This window comes from Alnus glutinosa, chromosome 1 (assembly GCF_958979055.1).
Source record: "Alnus glutinosa chromosome 1, dhAlnGlut1.1, whole genome shotgun sequence".
In the NCBI taxonomy this organism is placed as follows: domain Eukaryota; kingdom Viridiplantae; phylum Streptophyta; class Magnoliopsida; order Fagales; family Betulaceae; genus Alnus; species Alnus glutinosa.
Genome location: NC_084886.1, coordinates 42,650,503 through 42,668,455, shown reverse-complemented (window position 1 = coordinate 42,668,455; position 17,953 = coordinate 42,650,503). Strand labels below are relative to the sequence as shown.

General features: G+C 38.9%; 3 protein-coding genes across 3 annotated transcripts; 1 reads left to right on the top strand and 2 right to left on the bottom strand.

Annotated features, from left to right (window-relative positions):
• Positions 1-1,433: 1,433 nt before the first annotated feature.
• On the bottom strand, positions 1,434-2,462 carry LOC133860408 (putative glucan endo-1,3-beta-glucosidase GVI). Its single transcript, XM_062296026.1, has one exon. It carries the CDS (start codon positions 2,460-2,462, stop codon positions 1,434-1,436), a length of 1,029 nt encoding a protein of 342 aa, XP_062152010.1.
• Positions 2,463-3,880: 1,418 nt separating this feature from the next.
• Positions 3,881-5,598, bottom strand: LOC133866164 (heat shock 70 kDa protein 8). The gene is given in 2 exon segments (XM_062302715.1): positions 3,881-4,314; positions 4,317-5,598. Coding segments are annotated over 2 exon segments (1,716 nt in total).
• An 8,584-nt stretch (positions 5,599-14,182) lies between these two features.
• On the top strand, positions 14,183-17,271 carry LOC133882452 (primary amine oxidase 1). Its single transcript, XM_062321639.1, has 4 exons — positions 14,183-15,380; positions 15,496-15,609; positions 16,397-16,941; positions 17,050-17,271. Exons 1-4 carry the CDS (start codon positions 14,217-14,219, stop codon positions 17,210-17,212), a joined length of 1,986 nt encoding a protein of 661 aa, XP_062177623.1. The 5' UTR covers positions 14,183-14,216; the 3' UTR covers positions 17,213-17,271.
• Positions 17,272-17,953: the final 682 nt, after the last annotated feature.

Genomic DNA, 17,953 nt, shown 5'->3' with positions numbered 1-17,953 from the left:
GCTTGGGGGGCCTGCGCCCCCCCCCCCCCCCCCCCCCCCCCAAGCCAAAGGTCTCCCCCCCAAAAAAATAAAATTACTTTTTACCTCTATTTTTTTAAAAAATTTATAGTTTTGGCCCTCCCAAATTATTTTTTTTCAATTTGCCCCCCCCCCCCCCAAGACCTAAAAGCTGGCTCCACCCCTGCATAGAATAATCATTTGTTTGTTTGGTTGTACACTTAGGCCTTTAAATAATTATTTCCATAGGAATAACTATTTCTTAATTTGATGAATAGTTATTCACTGAGCTGCTGCAACAACTAATCCTTATTCTGAACCGTTTGCTGTAATTGGATCTCCATTGTGGACATGCGTAAATCCTGGTTTGGCTGTCCTTGGGGATTCGGTTATCCTTGGAGATCCCACTTGTTTCTCCTAGTTCTCTTCAATTTGGTAGTAAGCACATGATCTAATTAAGGAAAAAAGAGCATAGATTTTTCAACCTCGCTCCCATAGACAGAGCCAACTGATAATGCTGGAATTTGCCCCTGTTGAGTCCAAGTCAAAGAAAACATGCGATTCCTATGATAAGAGAATAGTAAGCAAGATGGTTTGTTGAGTGTGTTGGTGATTAGAGATGTTTTCGATGCTTAAGTCAGTTGATGAACCCATAAAGCAGGTTGAGAACTCTCAAAATTAGAGAAAAAAGAATAATATATTATAAAAGGATTGAATGAATACCTTGTGCTTGGCGCCCTTCTCTTCTTCACTTGGCTAGGACCTTTTTCTCAGCAGCATGGCCTTGCAAGGTGTTGTACGTCTGGGCCATACGTAGATCGCCTCTAACGTTTGGCCACAAATTCTAGTAAGGCATGTCCCTGGTAGTCCTTTCGATAACATGCTCAACTTAGTTGGCATTTGCTATTGTGCTAGCTAGGCAAAGTATGGCACCTTCTCACCAATTTCAGCATGCTTCTTCTTGAAATATCGCCGACAATATTGGATTTGGTGTTTGGTTTAGGTGAGAGGTGATACGGTGCTGCGTGGGTTCCCTTGTACTTTTGTAGCCACATAGGTATCATTACAAGGCGTATTTGGGCTTGGGCTTATTATCTTCTTCCATGGACTAATTAGGCTAATTAGCCCAAGCCCTAAGAGGTGGATTTTCAGGATCTCACTTTCCATCATATTAATTTAGTGAATTCATCCTTATAAGAAAAGAAAATCTATTTACTCAAAATAATAGAATATTTTCCTCACATAACAATGTATCATTAAGAAAAATCTTATTTCTCAAATAAACCTTAGTTAAGAGTCTTAATTTCTTACTAAAATAAACCTTTGTAATTGATTCTTTTGTCACTTCCCAATTTAGTAAGCCTTCCTAGCATCCATCAGATAGAAATATAGAATGTTCAATTTTCAAAGTTATCCATAATTCAAAGTTGCTGAGTTCAACGCCATAATCGGTATACATCAATAAGGTTTGGATAAAAAGCACCAAAGTATCGTTCAACTGGATTAGGTTTTTGGTTCTCGTTGAACATTGAAGATACGTAGGCTTCCAAATTCAAGTCCGCCCTTCGTGGGGTGCGCCCACTTTCTATAACATGCTTCCTTAGATTGCTGTTATAGATGTTGGCATTAGCAATGCTTGTGTAAGGCTCATTACCCTCAGTTGGCCAGCCAGTTTCAGAAACCACAATTTTGACATCCTCCTTCCCCACTGCCCTTGCCATTGCTGCAACAAAAGCATCCACCATGGCATCAAAGAGGTTGTAGTACTCATAATTACTGTCTATAAGCACCGGCTTTTGACACTGAAATGAAGCATACTCTAGTGAGATGAGGATTGGGTCCGAGACAAAGGCAAAGTAAGGGTACACATTGATCAAAAGTGGAGAGCCTATACCATATACAAAGCAAGACACTTTGTACATGATGTTGGCAACCGCAGCACAAAATGTGCCATTGGATGGAGGGTATGACTTGCTTAGAGGCTCTAGAGCATTAGGTGCTAGCGCTGTCGTAACTTTAATATGATCTGATAACCCTGCTGCTTTTAGTGCTTGGTAGATATTTTCCATGGCCAGAGGGACAGATGACACGACAATGCCCGGGATAGCGTTGTTGCCAACAACAATATAACGGAACCTGACACCGTTAGGGCCGATGAATGATTTGATGTGGTCGTTAACCCAGCTATTGGCAGCATCTTGGCTTGATGCTATGTGGGTGAGCTTCTCATTTGTGACCCCAACAGTTACAACCAAATTGGTGCCCCTCAATGCTTCTAGAACTTCAAGATTAGCATAAAAAAGCCGGACCAGTGGGATAGCATAGTTTAGATTCTTAGTAAGAAAATCAACTACAGCTTTTGGGGATGAGAGATCATTCCCATTTCTTCCATAATTTATCCCAATATCACCACCTGCAAGATTTTCTTTGAGATTAAAACCGTAGAAAGAATGTATCAGAATCATTTACACAATGGAGAAGTTTAGCTTTAGGTCGAAATGCGTTGTATCAACAGCTAAAAACAAGAAGTTAGCTCAAATGAACTGACCATAAATATTCAGGGGCATCTTACAAACACTCATTGATTCAATTTTTTTGGCTATTAAATTGACGAGGTGGAACTACTCACCAAAGACCATGGAGTGGTGGAAAACAGCAATTGATAATACTGTGATCCATATTATTGATGCAGGCGTGATCTTCATCTAGTGATTTCCTATGCATTATTGTAAAAACACAGATCAATATGTAATCTGGTAAAACATAACTCATACTTTGATGTTGGAGGTAACCTCAATCCCACCTCCCCCCCTTGGGCCTTGCCCCAAACAAATGCAAAAAGGAAAGGATGAAAGAAAATAAGAATAACTTTAGTGCTCAGGGATTTAACGAACTCTAGTTTGTATTCAAATTCACACTTGAAATGTAAAACAACATTATTCTGGATTCGGGGAGGTAGCACCATAAGCACCCTATGCATGTGGTGTATACAATGTCTAGATCATTCATAGCCACAGAGCAGAATAACTAAATTACAATTTGGAAGAAAAAAGAACTGTAAGATAATGGGATAATAAAATGAAAAAAAGTGAGAGCAACCATGTGCCTATATACACTATTATTGTAAACACATCTACCAACTAAAGAAAATTTCTAAAGAAGAGTACCACGCTGTATTGAACTCTGCTTTCTGGTAAAAGTTAAGACACTTACTTGTACTGCTTATATAGATAGAGCCGAGGAGGTTCTGGAGGATGGTAAGAGATGATTTTTGCCATTATTCTTTGCTAGCGAGCAAATCCTCAACATCTCTACATTAACTGCACAATTGGTAATTAAAGAACCTAAACTTATCACAGTGTTCTTTGCTAGCTAGTAAATCCTCAACATCTCCACATTAATTGCATATCTAGTAATTGAAGAAAAATGGTGTGATTTTAATCAGATTCATTATTGCAACTGTAAAGCATAACAAACAATGCTAAATTAACTTCAAAAATCCTACAAAGATGGCTGCACTGCAGACTGCAGTCGCATGCTTTCAGTAATCACGATAATAGAATAATGAATCATTAACCACGAACCTGTCAATAATAATACAGAAAATGTAAAGTTACACCAAAATCATAACACAAACAAACTCAGCATGGTAACAAAGCATCACCTTACAATTGTTCACATTTATTGAAGTCCACATTTATGTAGCCAGCATAGAAGTAGCTAAGATAATTACAACTGTTCACGAACAAACTCAGCATAGAAGTATGAAATGTATCACCTTACAACCGTCCTTACTGAAAATTTATTCTGTTCAGGATCACTAGAAACATAAAAAAGCACAGTAACGAAATATACAATGAGATTAAATTTTTACATCTCACCACTATATCTTCTTCTGAACTGTAACCATGCCCAAACTAGATCCATAAGTTCTGTTTAGAGCTTCGGCACACCAGCCATGCCCATCATCAACTGTTGGTATCCTGAGTTCCATGAAAGGAATTGCAGGATGTTGAGATCCTGGTAGTACAACCCCAGCCAGAACTCTCAGCACATTTGAGGCATCAATGTCCATGCACACATTTATCTCTGGAACTCCCCTGGGAGCTGGTGGAATACCTATGATCTTGAAATAGCCCAGCAGATGGTTCTCTTCCACATTCTTCTCTTCACCTTCATATACAACAATCAGCGCCTCAGTTTGATTATCACGAACAGTTGTGAAAACCAGCTCTTTCCGTGCTGGCATTGTAGTGTTTGTAGGTATAATGGGTACAAAATTGTTTCCATCAGCTCGAATCCCAATGGCAAGAGGTTGACTTGAATGGTTAACAGGTCCAAATTCCCAAAAGGATCATTGACACCTGAAGCCACTGCTCCCTCTAGTGCTGCCCCACAGACAGCAGCTTCCAGTGGGTTCATCCCTTTGTAAAGCTCCCGTTTTTTACATATACTCATGAGAAGATTCCTTATTTTTGGAATATATGAACATCCGCCTACGGCAATTATGTCAGCCACATCTTTAGGTTCTCCCTTGGCATCACGCAAGCATTTGATTATGAGGCTCTCGCACTTCTCAAACACCTTTTTGTTGATTGCCTCAAATTCCTCCTGGTCCACAACCTTACATATTTTTGACCCATTTCCTAAGTCAACATCGATTTGGACACTGGTCTAGTAGCAGAGCTTGTGGATTGCATCCTGGGTTGCTACTTGAAGCAATCTCATCGATTTGATCTCGCTGATTCCATGGTTTGAGAAGAGGATCTCTGAATCAGGCAACAGATGACGCATCATATTTTGAAGCATGTCTTCACCTCCTATAGGACTTCCTGCCAAGGCTTTTATTTGCGAAACTCCTCCAGCTGTAGCAGTAACAGCTACATCATAATAGCCAGCACCCATATTGAATATGAGTGCAATCTTCTCACTTCCACTGCCCATATTGTCATGTATAGGCTGTTGCTGCTGCTGTGCATATAACAGTGCCACAGCTGTTGGTTCAGGCATCAGTCTTAGGACATGAAGGCCAGCCATGACACAAGCTCGTTCAATCCGGGTCACCTGGAAGCCACTAAATGAAACAGGAATGGTCAGAACAACATTTCTTATGGGCCGCTTTAACGCAACTTTAGCCATTGCTCTTAACTCCACCAGAAATATTGCCAGGACTTCTTCATGAGTGGTGGATCTCCAGACGTTGTTAACCAAGGTTGCGATAAATGGTCAGACACCAATGTCCAATGTTTGTACCAAAAATGGGAGGCTTTTGCTTGCATGAACAACTGGATTAGTGTCAACCCTACCAATTAAGCGTTTCATGTTGAATATTGCTGCTCCAGATAACATTTCCTGTTCATGGGAGAGTTGATTGCTGATACCCCCCAAAGGGACATCATTTTTTAAGGTGACATATGATTGCATCAATTTTTGGTTTCTAGTATTTTTAAGAAGCTCTACTTGGGAGCCATTCCAAATTGCAACACTGCATTGTGAAGTGCCAATGTCAATTCCAATTGCAATTTCTGGAAAAGTAGAAGAAGTTTTCTCCTCTCCTGTGGTTTCACTATCACATGCCACAGTGTATGCTGGTTCAGACATTCCTGCATTTAGAAAAATAAAAGGATGAAGCTCTTGCTTAACACTCGAACAATCAAACTGGTAGCGCGCCAAGCGGCTACGTGGATTTTAAATTTATAAGTTTACCGCTCGCAATAGTACGTATCGATTGTACTATAGTAAGGGTGATCGAATCACAGAGATTATTGGTTGTTTTGCGTAACGGAATATTAAAGAGCGTATCTAACTTAACTTAAAGATAAAAATAAAAGCAAGGGTTGTAGAATTGAAGCTACAACAATAAAGTGAAGGAATGATAGCGGAAAATGAAAACAAATTAAGAGAAAAACTTAGGGTATTGATCTTGTCCAATCCTCAACAATGAAATGCTTAAAGTCTATATGGATCTTCCTAACATACATGATATGAGCGCGTAATGGGCGTCAACCATTACGACGACCTCAACATGAAAACACTTTTGTTAAGACGTAGTTATAAAGCACATAGTTTTACATTAATCAACTCCACGTAAAGATTAGTCTATAATTGAAAAACATTTACACTACGAAAGGTAGGAGTGAGCAGAAAACCGCAATACCCGCCCCAAACCGCAACACCCGCCCCGCCCCGCCCCATCAAGCAGGAAAACCGCACCCATGGTGCGGGCCACGGGCCTGTTTTTGGGCCCCCCGCACGGTGTGGTGCGGGTTGCGGGGGGGACCATTTGAAAGAAGCCGGGGACCCGCCCCGCACCGCCCCTACCCGCACAAATTATATATTTAATTAAAAAAACCCTACCCCCTTCCTTAACCCTAGCGCGCCGCAGCCGCAGCCGCACCCCCATTTTCATGTTTCTCTTCTTTTCTTCCTCTTCTAGGTCTTCATCTTCCTCTTCTCTTCATCTTCGTTACTAATGAAGGAGGACGACGGAATGGAGGAGGACTGGAACCGGGAGGATTTGCGAAAAGAAGAAAGGAAAAGAAGAACCGAAGCTGAAATGGTGAAACCTAAAACGAAAAGAAGAGAAGAGGAAGAATCTGGAAGATGAAGAGCCGAAGACTAGTGGACCACGTGCCGCATGCAGGTTGTAGTATTTTTTAAAGTGTGATACAGCTGTTACTCATTACACTCCCTATTCCAAACGGTGCGTTTAGCCTAAATACTCATACGGTGCGTTTAGCCTAAATACTAAAAACGCAATTGTCCAAAAAAAAACCCTAACTTCATCTTCTGTTTTCTTCCCCTAAGCCGCACTGCTGCAGTGCCGCACAGCACCACAGCCCACAGCCTCGATCAATCATTCCCAACTTCCCATCTTCGCTGGCTCCGCCGGTTCAGTGGCCTATGGGTAAACAAAGCATTACGAACTTCCAAGTAGTCTTGCTGATACAGAGGATGAGGAGGTGAGTTCAAGAATGTTCTTCTTGTTGTTGCTCACTTGCTGTTGTGGGTTCCTCTTATACGCAACATATACTGGAAATAATTATCACTGCTTGTGTATGTTTGGTATTGAATCTAGCCTCAAATTGATTTTTCTCATGTTTTGGCTTGAATCGGGGATACCCGCACAACCTGCAAACCCCGCATCCCCCGCCCCGAGTCACCCACCCCCGCCCCGCACGGATGTCACTGATTTTATGCGGTTTGCGGGTGTAAATTTGAGAACCCGCATGTGTGCGGGGCGGGGCCAAAAAAGGGGGAAACCCGCCCCCCCGCCCCCCCCCCCCCCCCGCCCCATGCTCACCCCTAACGAAAGGTGCAGAGTGATTAATGCTCCTTAACTTACTACTCTACAACACATTCTAATAAGCATACACAATATATGAAAACCCTAGTTAGGCCACAATGATAAGGTATCTAGTTTTACACCGAACGCATCACGTAAAAGTTACACTATAATTGAAAAACGGTTTAAACTACCAAATGTGTGAAACGACCGATATTCCCTAGTATACCTTATAAGGTGACTCTAATGAGAAAACACACATTATGTCAAAAAGCATCATTGCACAAGACATCATTCTCTTTCAAAAATGTTGATTTTACTCATGAATCCAAGAAAACTCATAGACAAGCATGACTCTTTTTCATGAATAAATGGATTGAAATATTGAAAAAAAAACCTTTTAGCATGGGTTTTGCAATCCTCTAGCCTTACACAATCATCAACATATTAAGAAAATCTCAAGAGCATCAAGAACACTTCATGGTTTTTGGAAAGGATTTTGATCAAACCCTAAGAACTAATTTAGCTAGACATGAAGTAAACTAATTTAAGCATAAAAAATAATAAAGAAACACGATCAAAATAAACTAAAAACAATATATTGAAAATATGGAATTCGGATTACATAAAAGAAATGAAAAGCATTAAAATTAACTAAGAAAATACACCTGAGAAAATGAAAGTCCCAAGAAGATGCATGCCTATTACTCTCACCCATGCCTCATATATATAGAGGATGAGATTTACAAAATAAAATCTAAAGAAGAGATAAGCTAAGAGATAAGATAAGATAAGATAGGATATGATAGGATAGGATAGGATATGATAAGATAGGATAGGATATGATAGGATAAGATAAGAGATATTTGGAAATATCTAATATGTTTTGGAAATATCTAAGATATTTTTGAAATATCTGAAAATATCTAAAAATATCTAAAAAATATCTATGAAATATCTAGGAAATATCTAAGATATTTAAAATATCAAGGAAGAGTGACATGTCAACATTGTTCCAGATTGTTCCGAAAATATCCAAATTCGATCGATCGATTATAAAGTCGATCGATCTCATTTCGTTCAATCGCATTCGTGGTTGCCCTGTCTCGATCGATCGCATCTGGCACGATCGATTTTTCTTTGATTGATGATTCGATCGATCGATTATAAAGTCGATCGATCTATTTGCCTTAGCCGATTCTTCACTTGGCATGAGCAACTTTGAACTCTGGAAATGACCAAATCACCCTTGATATATTTTTAGGTCTAATTCAAGTGTTTTGAACTATATTTCAACTAAGACCTGAAAATAAGACAAAACACAAAACTACAACAAAACGTTATATTTACAACACAAACTAGGCATAACAAATGTAAATTAAGGGGTCTTGAATAGAATAATTCAAGACTTATCACCAACACAGCAACAAACAACCATTTAGAACATGAAGCACAAACAAGGTATAACACAATCTTCATAGACATAGTTATGTATGACTGTAAGTGCCAGACAGAGAAATCAGATTCATCATCTGATTTAACAAGCACGGAACCAACCATACAATTCATAACTAAAAAAATTCACTTTCCCCAATCTAAAGTTTGTTAAGATAGGAGGACAAAACATAGGGATATGTTAAACCTACTAGGATTTTTAATCCAAAATAATAAGTTCTCCAATAGAAGTTATGATGCAAGAAAACTGGGCTTGCTTAGCTTACAAAGCTAGCTTACTAAGGCAAATGAAATTTTCATTGATTGCAAGAGTTAGACAGTCAATTCAGCCGTTTTCTTGCTTGGTGCACTAGTGCCCCTCACTTATAAGTAGGCATTTTTTTGCCATGGTGGAAGCAAAGGCTCATAATAGATTACTTTGATCATTAACACCACAAAAGAGATTCCATTCAGTAAAAATAAGGTCACCACCATGTTTTCTTGGGTCATTTCTGCACCAAAATCGATTCCTAGTTTGGAATTATTGACGTTTATCTTTTGTCTAGAGGCTACCAACAATCTTCCATTTTATTTTGCAATGAGGAACAACCAAGTGCTTTTTTAAGCTTATCAGAGCACCTACAAAATCAAGAGAGAATGTTCACCCAAAAGGTTACTACAACCATTGCCTATACCTGATCAAGTGTCCATTGGACAGATATCTCTATGGATTTCATCAAGGGTTTACCTATAAACCTTTGTCTCACAAGTATAGTGTGATGTTTGTGGTTATAGACAAGTTTTCAAAGTATGAGCACTCCATACCCGTCTCACCCTAATATAGCATCAAAGGTGGCTCAAGTCTTTTTGGCAAATGTTTTGCAGTTGCACGGAATGCCTAAAACTATTATGTCGGACAGGAATCCTATGTTCACAAGTTCATTTACTTAAGCATATATTCTATTTACCACCCTTAAACGGATGGACAAACAAAAGTACTAAACAAGTGTGTAGAGGGGTACTTGAGATACTATGCAGGGACTAAACTAAAGGAATGGAGTACTTGGTTGCCTATGGCAGTAGACCAGCAATTAAGAGACCAAAACAAGATCATCAACATATTAAAAGAAAACTTGCAGCAAGCTCAAAACAGAACGAAAGTACAAGCAGACAAGCATATAACAGAACGAGAGTTTCAGGTGGGAGACTAGGTTTGCCTCCCTTGTAGCCATATCGTCAAAAATCAGTGGCCATGTGGAAAATCTTAAAACTTTTCCCAATATTTTTTGGCCTATTTCTGATTATGCAAAAAAATGGTACAGTAGCATACAAACTTAACTTACCCAATTTCAGGAATACTTCCATTTTCAATTCATTTCCATTAATCTAAATCATCATTAAAATTCATTTTTAATCAAAAATACATTCAGAAAATTGGATACACTACAACAAGAACGGATGAATTTAATTAATATTCTAACATTCAATATGCCACAACCCTTCTAGACCAAGAAGACCTCCAATTCTAAAGAGCTTCCAAAGCAAAGAATTTGGAAAAATACAGTTCATGCAGGTCTTTCCACAAACACCTTTAAGTACTTTTGGCTCCCCAACGAATTGATAGAGAACCAACACGGCAACACACACACAACAAGCATTACTCTAAAACAGAACCAACCCACTTTCGCATATGATGGTATAGTTATTGGGTATCAAAGTAAGATAGCAAAAGAGATCGTGAAACAATTATACTCTCAGTACCATGAACAACTAGAAAAGGCAAAGGACTATGTCAGTGAACTAAGAGTTAGAGGCAAAATGCGGTAAAGGGAACGAGAGACTTACTGCTTAGAGCGGCGACGAAGAGAGATGGGAGCACGCTGAGCAGATAGAGAATAGGATTGGAAGCTGCGAGAACACTTTGTGTTGAGAAGACTGAAACTGCTCAGGAAGTAATACAGAGGTGCTCAACTTCTAGAGCTTCCTAGAGAGGGAAAGAGGCAGACGCAAATAAATATTGTGGCTTTCTTTTTTGGTGTGAAGTGGAACGTCTAATATATGAGCACTCGGACGCAGATCATATGTGTCACACATTTAGCACTTGTAGAAAATATTTTACCTTCAAAAACAAAATTTGCATGAATTTCAACCGGAAAATCATAAAGTTGTTGAGGACTCAAAAGTTAATCTAAAAAAACAAATACAGATAATTTTAATTTAGAAAGTTCTTTAAAATGTTAATAGTCCAATTAAGGATCTAGTATTAGTGGATTGCCACTAAGAATACAACGATTTTGCATCTTTTTTTTTGTTTTTATGGGAGCCATCTGATAGAAGCCACGTCTCACACGTTATGGTTGTGAGCATAGGATGTGCGTGATTCCAGTCGCATAGGATCCCAAAACATTTATATACATTTTTGGTTAAAAAGGTAATAGTATAATGCGTCCGGTGCTCGCGAGAAGTGTCGAGAGGAACCAACGTGGCCCGGCGAAGAAAGTTGTGCTGACTTTGTGTCACCGACTCACCGTCCAGTGAACCGACTTGTTCTTTGGTATCGGGTGATTAAGATCCATTTGGTTAAGCCTAGATTAAATTTTTCCCAGGGCCGGTTGGAGCCTTAGGCGGCTGCCTAAGGCTCCCAATAAAAAATTGTTAATAAAATTTTTTATTATTTTTTTTAAAAATAGGTCTTAATTGCTATCAATACACTTTAATAAGGTCCCAAAATATGATAAAATAAAAATCAATAAAGGCATTAATATAATGCATGGTCCCAGATTAAGAAGGCCTCAATTACGAAATATCAATGAAGATTTATTTCCAAAACAAAAAAAACATAATTTGTCTTTCCTTGTGCAAGTTAAAAGTGTTAGATAATCCTATCATAAAGACTAAAGAGAATTCTATTTTTGACAAATCAAGTTTTATCGTTCTATTTTTTTAATTTATTTTATTATATATATATATATATATATATATATATATATATATATATATATATATATATATATATATTATTATAAATTGTGTTTATTTAACTTGTTAATACTTTTAGTTAGGGTTAAATACAATTCACTCCCGTGAAGTTGTCGGCCATTTTCAATTTGATACCAAAGTTTAAAAAATTACAATGTACCCCCCAAAGTTGTAAAAAATTTAAATTCAAGCACTCCGTTTGGTTTGACAACCACTCCAAAACGACGTCGTTTTGGTGAGGGCAAAATGACGTCGTTTTGCCCTTTTAGGGGGTGAATTAAAATTTTTAGAAACTTTGTGCGTTAAATTACAAATTTTTAAAAATAATTGTTTTTTTTGAAAAAAAAGAACCTTTAGGGGTGGCTTGGCCACCCCCAGTCAATGGGGGTGGCCGCACACCACCCCCAGTGGTGGCCAGGGGTGGCGCGTGACCACTCCCTTGTGTCGGGGGTGGCCGCGCGCCACCCCCAGGAGCTGGAGGTGGCCTTCGGGCCACCTCTAGCCCATGGGGGAGGCCGCGGCCACCCCCAGAGGTTGCCGAGGGTGGCACGCGTCCACTCCCTGGTGCCAAGGGTGGCTGTGCGCCACCCTTAGGGGCTAGGGGTGGCCTTCGGGCCACCCCTAAATTCCTTTTAGGGCTGGCCAAAGGCCATCCCAGAGGGTTGGGTAGTCACCCCTTAGTATTTTCCTTCTTTTTTTAAATTTTTTTTTTTTTTAAATAAATATATATTTTTATTTATTTTTATTAGATTTTATAATTTTTTATTTTTAATGAACATGTGTCAGCTTTCTGTTGGGTGTCCTCAAAAGGGCACAACGACATCGTTTTGGAGTGGTCAAAATTCTGTCTGGTTTGACGGTCAAACCAGATGGAGTGCCTGCATTTAAAATTTTGCAACTTTGGAGGGGTACATTGCAATTTTTTAAACTTTGGTAGCCAAATTGAAAATGGTCGACAACTTCAGGGGGGTGAATTGTATTTAACCCATTTAGTTATAGATGTCTACTAGAAAATATGCTTATGGATGTGAAAAACTAAAAAAAAAAAAAAAAAAAAAAAAAAGTAGAAAAATTAATTGAATCTCAAAAAAGATCTTTAAATAAATTTGTTATTAGCAATAAACGAAATATAAATGATAATTTAGTTGAAAAACACATAAATGAACAAGATGTTCATGAAAAAGAGTTAGAAAATGAAATGTTAAAAAAACTTAATAAGTAATTTTGCATTCCAAAAAGCGAGAAGAATGAATTTTAAATAAAAATATAATTTTAAATAAAATAATGTATTAAATATTATTTAATTTTGAATAAAAGGCCTCACTTAAACTTCTTGCTGAAAGCCCCAAAATATATCGGGCTGGCCCTGATTTTGCCCGATCTGGTTAGCCCAAAATAAAAAAGTCTGCACTTTGTTGGAGAAAAGTTAAGTTTCGGCCCACAAGGGTTGGGCTTGTCTGGTTTTTCTTGCACAGGCAGTAGATTGTGCTTCAAGTACACTTCGGAACTATGGACCCCCGTTGAATAATTAACACTAAAAAAAAAAAAAAAAAAAAAAACCTGCCTGTAAGAAGCTAAATCTATCGTAGCAGTTATTGCATAGCAGTTGCAGTCAACTTCAAGGAAACGGTGCACTTGGCCCGCCCCCAGCTATACCTGAAGCGCGAAAATGGGTTAAGCATGCCAATAATATCCATACCCTGTCTGAACTTTCTCATCTATACAGCACACAATTTTTGGTAATTACTCAATTCAAACTCCATATTTCATGCATGTTCTTTTCTTTGTTGAGGTGAGAATCACTGAATTTTTTAATTTTTGATCTAATCTCATCATGTGTGGACCTGATTTTGCACATGAGATTCATACGGCGACTGATACGAATTCAATATTTTTCTGGGTGTTGACATGTGGGTAATTGACCATATATATATATATCTGCAGCAGTATTAATTTTTAGCTATTTTGAATTGTTCTTAGGTTGCTGAGTCAAACTAGATATTCTGGGAGGAAGTTAAGGGGAATAATAGGAATTAATGGGAGCTAGCTAGAGTTTAGTTTGCTTTCTTTAGGTAAAAACCGTTTTCCAGTTGTACTTGAATTGTTCTTCTTAACATTCACAATTGCAGTAGGAAATTTTCCTTGGAAGACCACCGGGTTTCTAGAAGTAACCGAACGACTTTGCCTCTTCTTTCTTTCTATATCTCCAACGTTTCAGACATAGGAAGAAAATTAAGAGAAAAACCACCAACTGGGTCTAGACCAGGTTAGCATATGTCAATGATCATGTCCCTCGTTCACTATTATTAAATTAAGCAAAAGCAGACCAAGTCGTTTATTCTTGCTCTCACAGCAAGAAAGGGACATAGGAAACGCAAGTTGCTCGTGCTTTTAGACGAAGTCTAAGAAATTGTACATTGCAGCTTTAAAGCTAAGGCTTCCCTTTATAAAGGTACAATGTCAAGAATAGCAGAATAAATTTTATATGCCTGCAGCTTATTATACAGTTATTCGAAAAGTGATGGGTTGTCAGCAAGCACCTAAGCTCGATCGATTCTGTCCATCTTTTCATTTTCTAGTTCTAGTTTTTTTCATTCAATGGTGCTTTGTGTCTAGTCTTTATCACCCCCTAGACCCTCTCAGCCCTGTAGAAATAGACCAAATAAGGACCATAATTCAAAAGTCTAACCTTGGCTCTCTTCCTAATCTAACCTATCATTCTGCTGATCTTGAGGAGCCAGAAAAAGAAGATGTCCTCAGGTGGCTTTCTTCAAGTAGAGAAAGCAGCAGGCCTAGTCGTCGAGCCAAGGTGGTGGTTCGAGCCGGGGGTGAGACTCGTGAGCTCATTTTAGACTTGACCATTGGCTCAATCGCATCGGACCAGGTCTACACCGGTCATGGCTACCCTCCTCTCACCTTTCCTGAACTTTTCCAGGCTAGCAAACTGCCTTTACAGTATCCCAAATTCAAGGAGTCACTTCTCAGAAGGGGCTTGAATGTGTCTGAAGTTTCTTGCGTGCCCTTTACAGTAGGTTGGTATGGGGAAAGTGTGACAAAAAGATCTCTTAGAGTTGCATGCTTTTATCGTGAAGGGTCGGTTAATGTCTTTGTAAGGCCCATTGAGGGCATAACTTTGCTAGTTGATGTTGATGCCATGAAAATTACAATGTACACCGATAGATTTACAGCACCCGTGCCTAAAGCAGAGGGCACCGACTTTCAATCACCAATGGGGAAGCCTAATTCGAGTACTTTTAACGTAACAAAAGCTGGGTTCACCATTGATAACCACGAGGTTAGATGGGCTAATTGGATTTTCCATGTAGGATTCGATGCTCGGGCAGGAGTTACTATATCAACAGCTTCAATATTTGACGCCACGCAAAAGAAGTTTCGGCGCGTGCTATACAGAGGACATGTGTCTGAGACATTTGTGCCGTATATGGATCCTACGGTTGAATGGTATTTTAGGACTTTCATGGACATTGGTGAATTTGGGTTTGGGCGATCAGCTGATACCTTGCAGCCGTTGATTGATTGCCCAGAAAACGCTGCATATATGGATGGGCATATGGCTGGGCCGGACGGGCAGGCACAAAACGTATCGAGGGCTATTTGCATTTTTGAGCGACATGGTGGAAATGTTGCTTGGAGACATACTGAAATCAATGTTCCAGGAAAACTGGTAAGGCAGTGTTGTTGCTGCAATTGTTATGAATGGTTTTTCGTTCTGGTTTTGATTTTTTTTCTTGAATTGTTGTTGTTGTTGTTTTGTTAACGTAAGGTGGGTGGTCTTGCAGATAAGAGGTGGGGAGCCGGAAACTACTTTGGTGGTTAGAATGATAGCCACCGTGGGTAACTATGATTATATTCTTGATTGGGAATTCAAAAAAAGTGGCAGCATCAAAGTTGGGGTAAGATTTCTCCTTTTACTTCTACAAAGAAACACTTCCATTTCAGAATAAATGATTAGATGGATATCGCTTCTTGAGAAGAGCAAAGAAAATAAGCAACCAATATATTATATATAGACGGTTTGTACTTGTGTGAGAAATCCAAATTGTTCTTGATGGTAGCCCATTACTCAATTTGTATCGTGCTTACATGCCCACAGCCCGCTACACGGACATTATCAAATTTAGGCCCTGGTTTTCAGGATAAGAATGGGTTAAACTGTGCTTGGGCTGACCCATTACTTTTCAGGTTGAAGTCAGCCATTTGAAAGCTCCAATCATTTTTCCGGTTACAAACAATGCTGCTATTAGTACCGATGTCAACCCTATGGCTATTCTTATTTAGTTAAATGGTTCAGATTTTTCAATCTTAACATTACCCGTTTAATAAATAGGTTGGGTTGAGTTATCTCGACCCGATTCGCATAACTCATTTAATAAACATGTCGTGTTGGGTTGACTCAAATATGACCCGTTTAATCCGATTTGTACAATCCGCTTACTTACTTTTAGGTTTGCTTTTATTTTTTTTTTAAATAAAATAAAATGTAAAAAGGAAAAGAAAAATTATGATTTTAGTATACGGGTCACCCATGCATGGGTTAAGTGGGCTGACCTGGGATTTTAGAATTGCAAAATTTTGTGCAGTACGTGACACAAATACCGGTCAAATCATAACTAAGAAAAATTATGATTTTAGAATTGCAAAATTTATCAGCAATTACAAAATATTTGGCCTGTTTTCCAGGTGGATTTGACAGGTATTCCGGAGATGAAGGGCACGGCATACACAAATACCGGTCAAATAACGGAAAATGTGTACGGCACCTTAGTATCGGAAAACACCGTGGCCGTCAACCATGATCACTTCCTCACATACTATCTAGACCTTGATGTTGACGGTGACGGCAACTCCTTCGTCAAAGCGAAGTTACAAACGGCAAGAGTAGCGCAGTCAAACGCCAGCTCACCAAGAAAAAGTTACTGGACGGTGGTTGCTGAAACGGCGAAAACTGAAGCGGAGGCTAGGGTCCAGCTCGGATTGGAGCCAGCTGAGCTGGTAGTAGTGAATCCCAACAAAAAGACAAGGCTTGGGAATAACGTGGGTTACGTGCTGATTAGTGGGAAGCCGGTTAATTCTCTTTTAGCAGATGATGATTACCCGCAGATTAGAGCTGCTTATACGAAGTATCAAGTGTGGGTGACCGCCTATAACAAGTCAGAGAGGTGGGCTGGAGGGTTCTACACGGAAGGGAGCCGAGGTGATGATGGTTTAGCCGTTTGGAGCCAGAGGTAAAGTATATATAAATACAGCATTATATTTATATATATATATATAAAGAGTCTGATTTTCATAAAGTTTTTCTAAGATGGAAGAAAATTCATGCATGGTGTTTGCAGGAATAGAGCAATTGAAAACAAAGATATCGTTTTGTGGTACACAGTGGGGTTCCATCACGCTCCATGCCAAGAAGATTTCCCTGTGATGCCGACACTTCATGGTGGATTCGAGCTCCGGCCAGCAAATTATTTTGAAAGCAACCCTTTACTTAAACAGAAGTGATGTACGTAGAACATGCTAGTTAATATAACCAAGCCCAGTGGAATTTCATTCCTTGTTAATTAGTAGCTACATATTCTTGCATAAACCTACTTAATAACAAATTTTAATATGAGAATTGCTATATTTTCTTCTTCTTTTTGGGCGAATGGCCATGGAACAAGTGGGATTGGTGGCAAGACTTCAAAGTACAACTCTCCAAATTTTTAATATTACCTTTGAAATGGAAAAATTTTGTTAAGTTTGAGAGTGGCACAATTCATGATTGATGACCACACTACATAAGAAGTTTTACCAGGCAAATTCACGGTGGGTTAGGATCTTCTAATTTAATTACTTGTCCAAATTTTAGAAAGTTTGAGCATGTGTTTGTAAAAGATTATTTAAAAGACCCACCTAACCAAATAAAAATTGGGCTGTCCAATCATTTATTCGGTCCGGTGAGTTATATAAGTGGTCTCTTATAATTATTTATCCGATTTTTCTCAAATTCAGACAAGTAATTGAAAAGAATTTGATCCATTCATGGCACTCCTAGCCTCATTTGTGTTAAATGTCTTTTCTATTTCCAATTGGTTTTGGGATTACACTTGCATTTCCAATTGGTTTTGGAATTGCACCAGCGACGTAAACTCTTTCCCTCAACCACGTGAACTCTTTTGCTTTGACCCAACATTTAACATCTATTCAAAAGACACATCTATTTGGCCTTTTGTGGGGGTGACCGAAGAACATAGAGAGTGA

What these genes read in the sequence shown, in the direction of transcription:
- LOC133860408 (XM_062296026.1), bottom strand. Translation starts at nt 2,462, where the DNA reads ATGATTCTGATACATTCTTTCTACGGTTTTAATCTCAAAGAAAATCTT.
- LOC133882452 (XM_062321639.1), top strand. Translation starts at nt 14,217, where the DNA reads ATGGGTTGTCAGCAAGCACCTAAGCTCGATCGATTCTGTCCATCTTTT. An exon ending in GTGGCAGCATCAAAGTTGGG is followed by an intron (nt 15,610 to 16,396) that starts GTAAGATTTCTC and finishes CCTGTTTTCCAG; the next exon opens with GTGGATTTGACAGGTATTCC. An exon ending in TTAGCCGTTTGGAGCCAGAG is followed by an intron (nt 16,942 to 17,049) that starts GTAAAGTATATA and finishes TGGTGTTTGCAG; the next exon opens with GAATAGAGCAATTGAAAACA.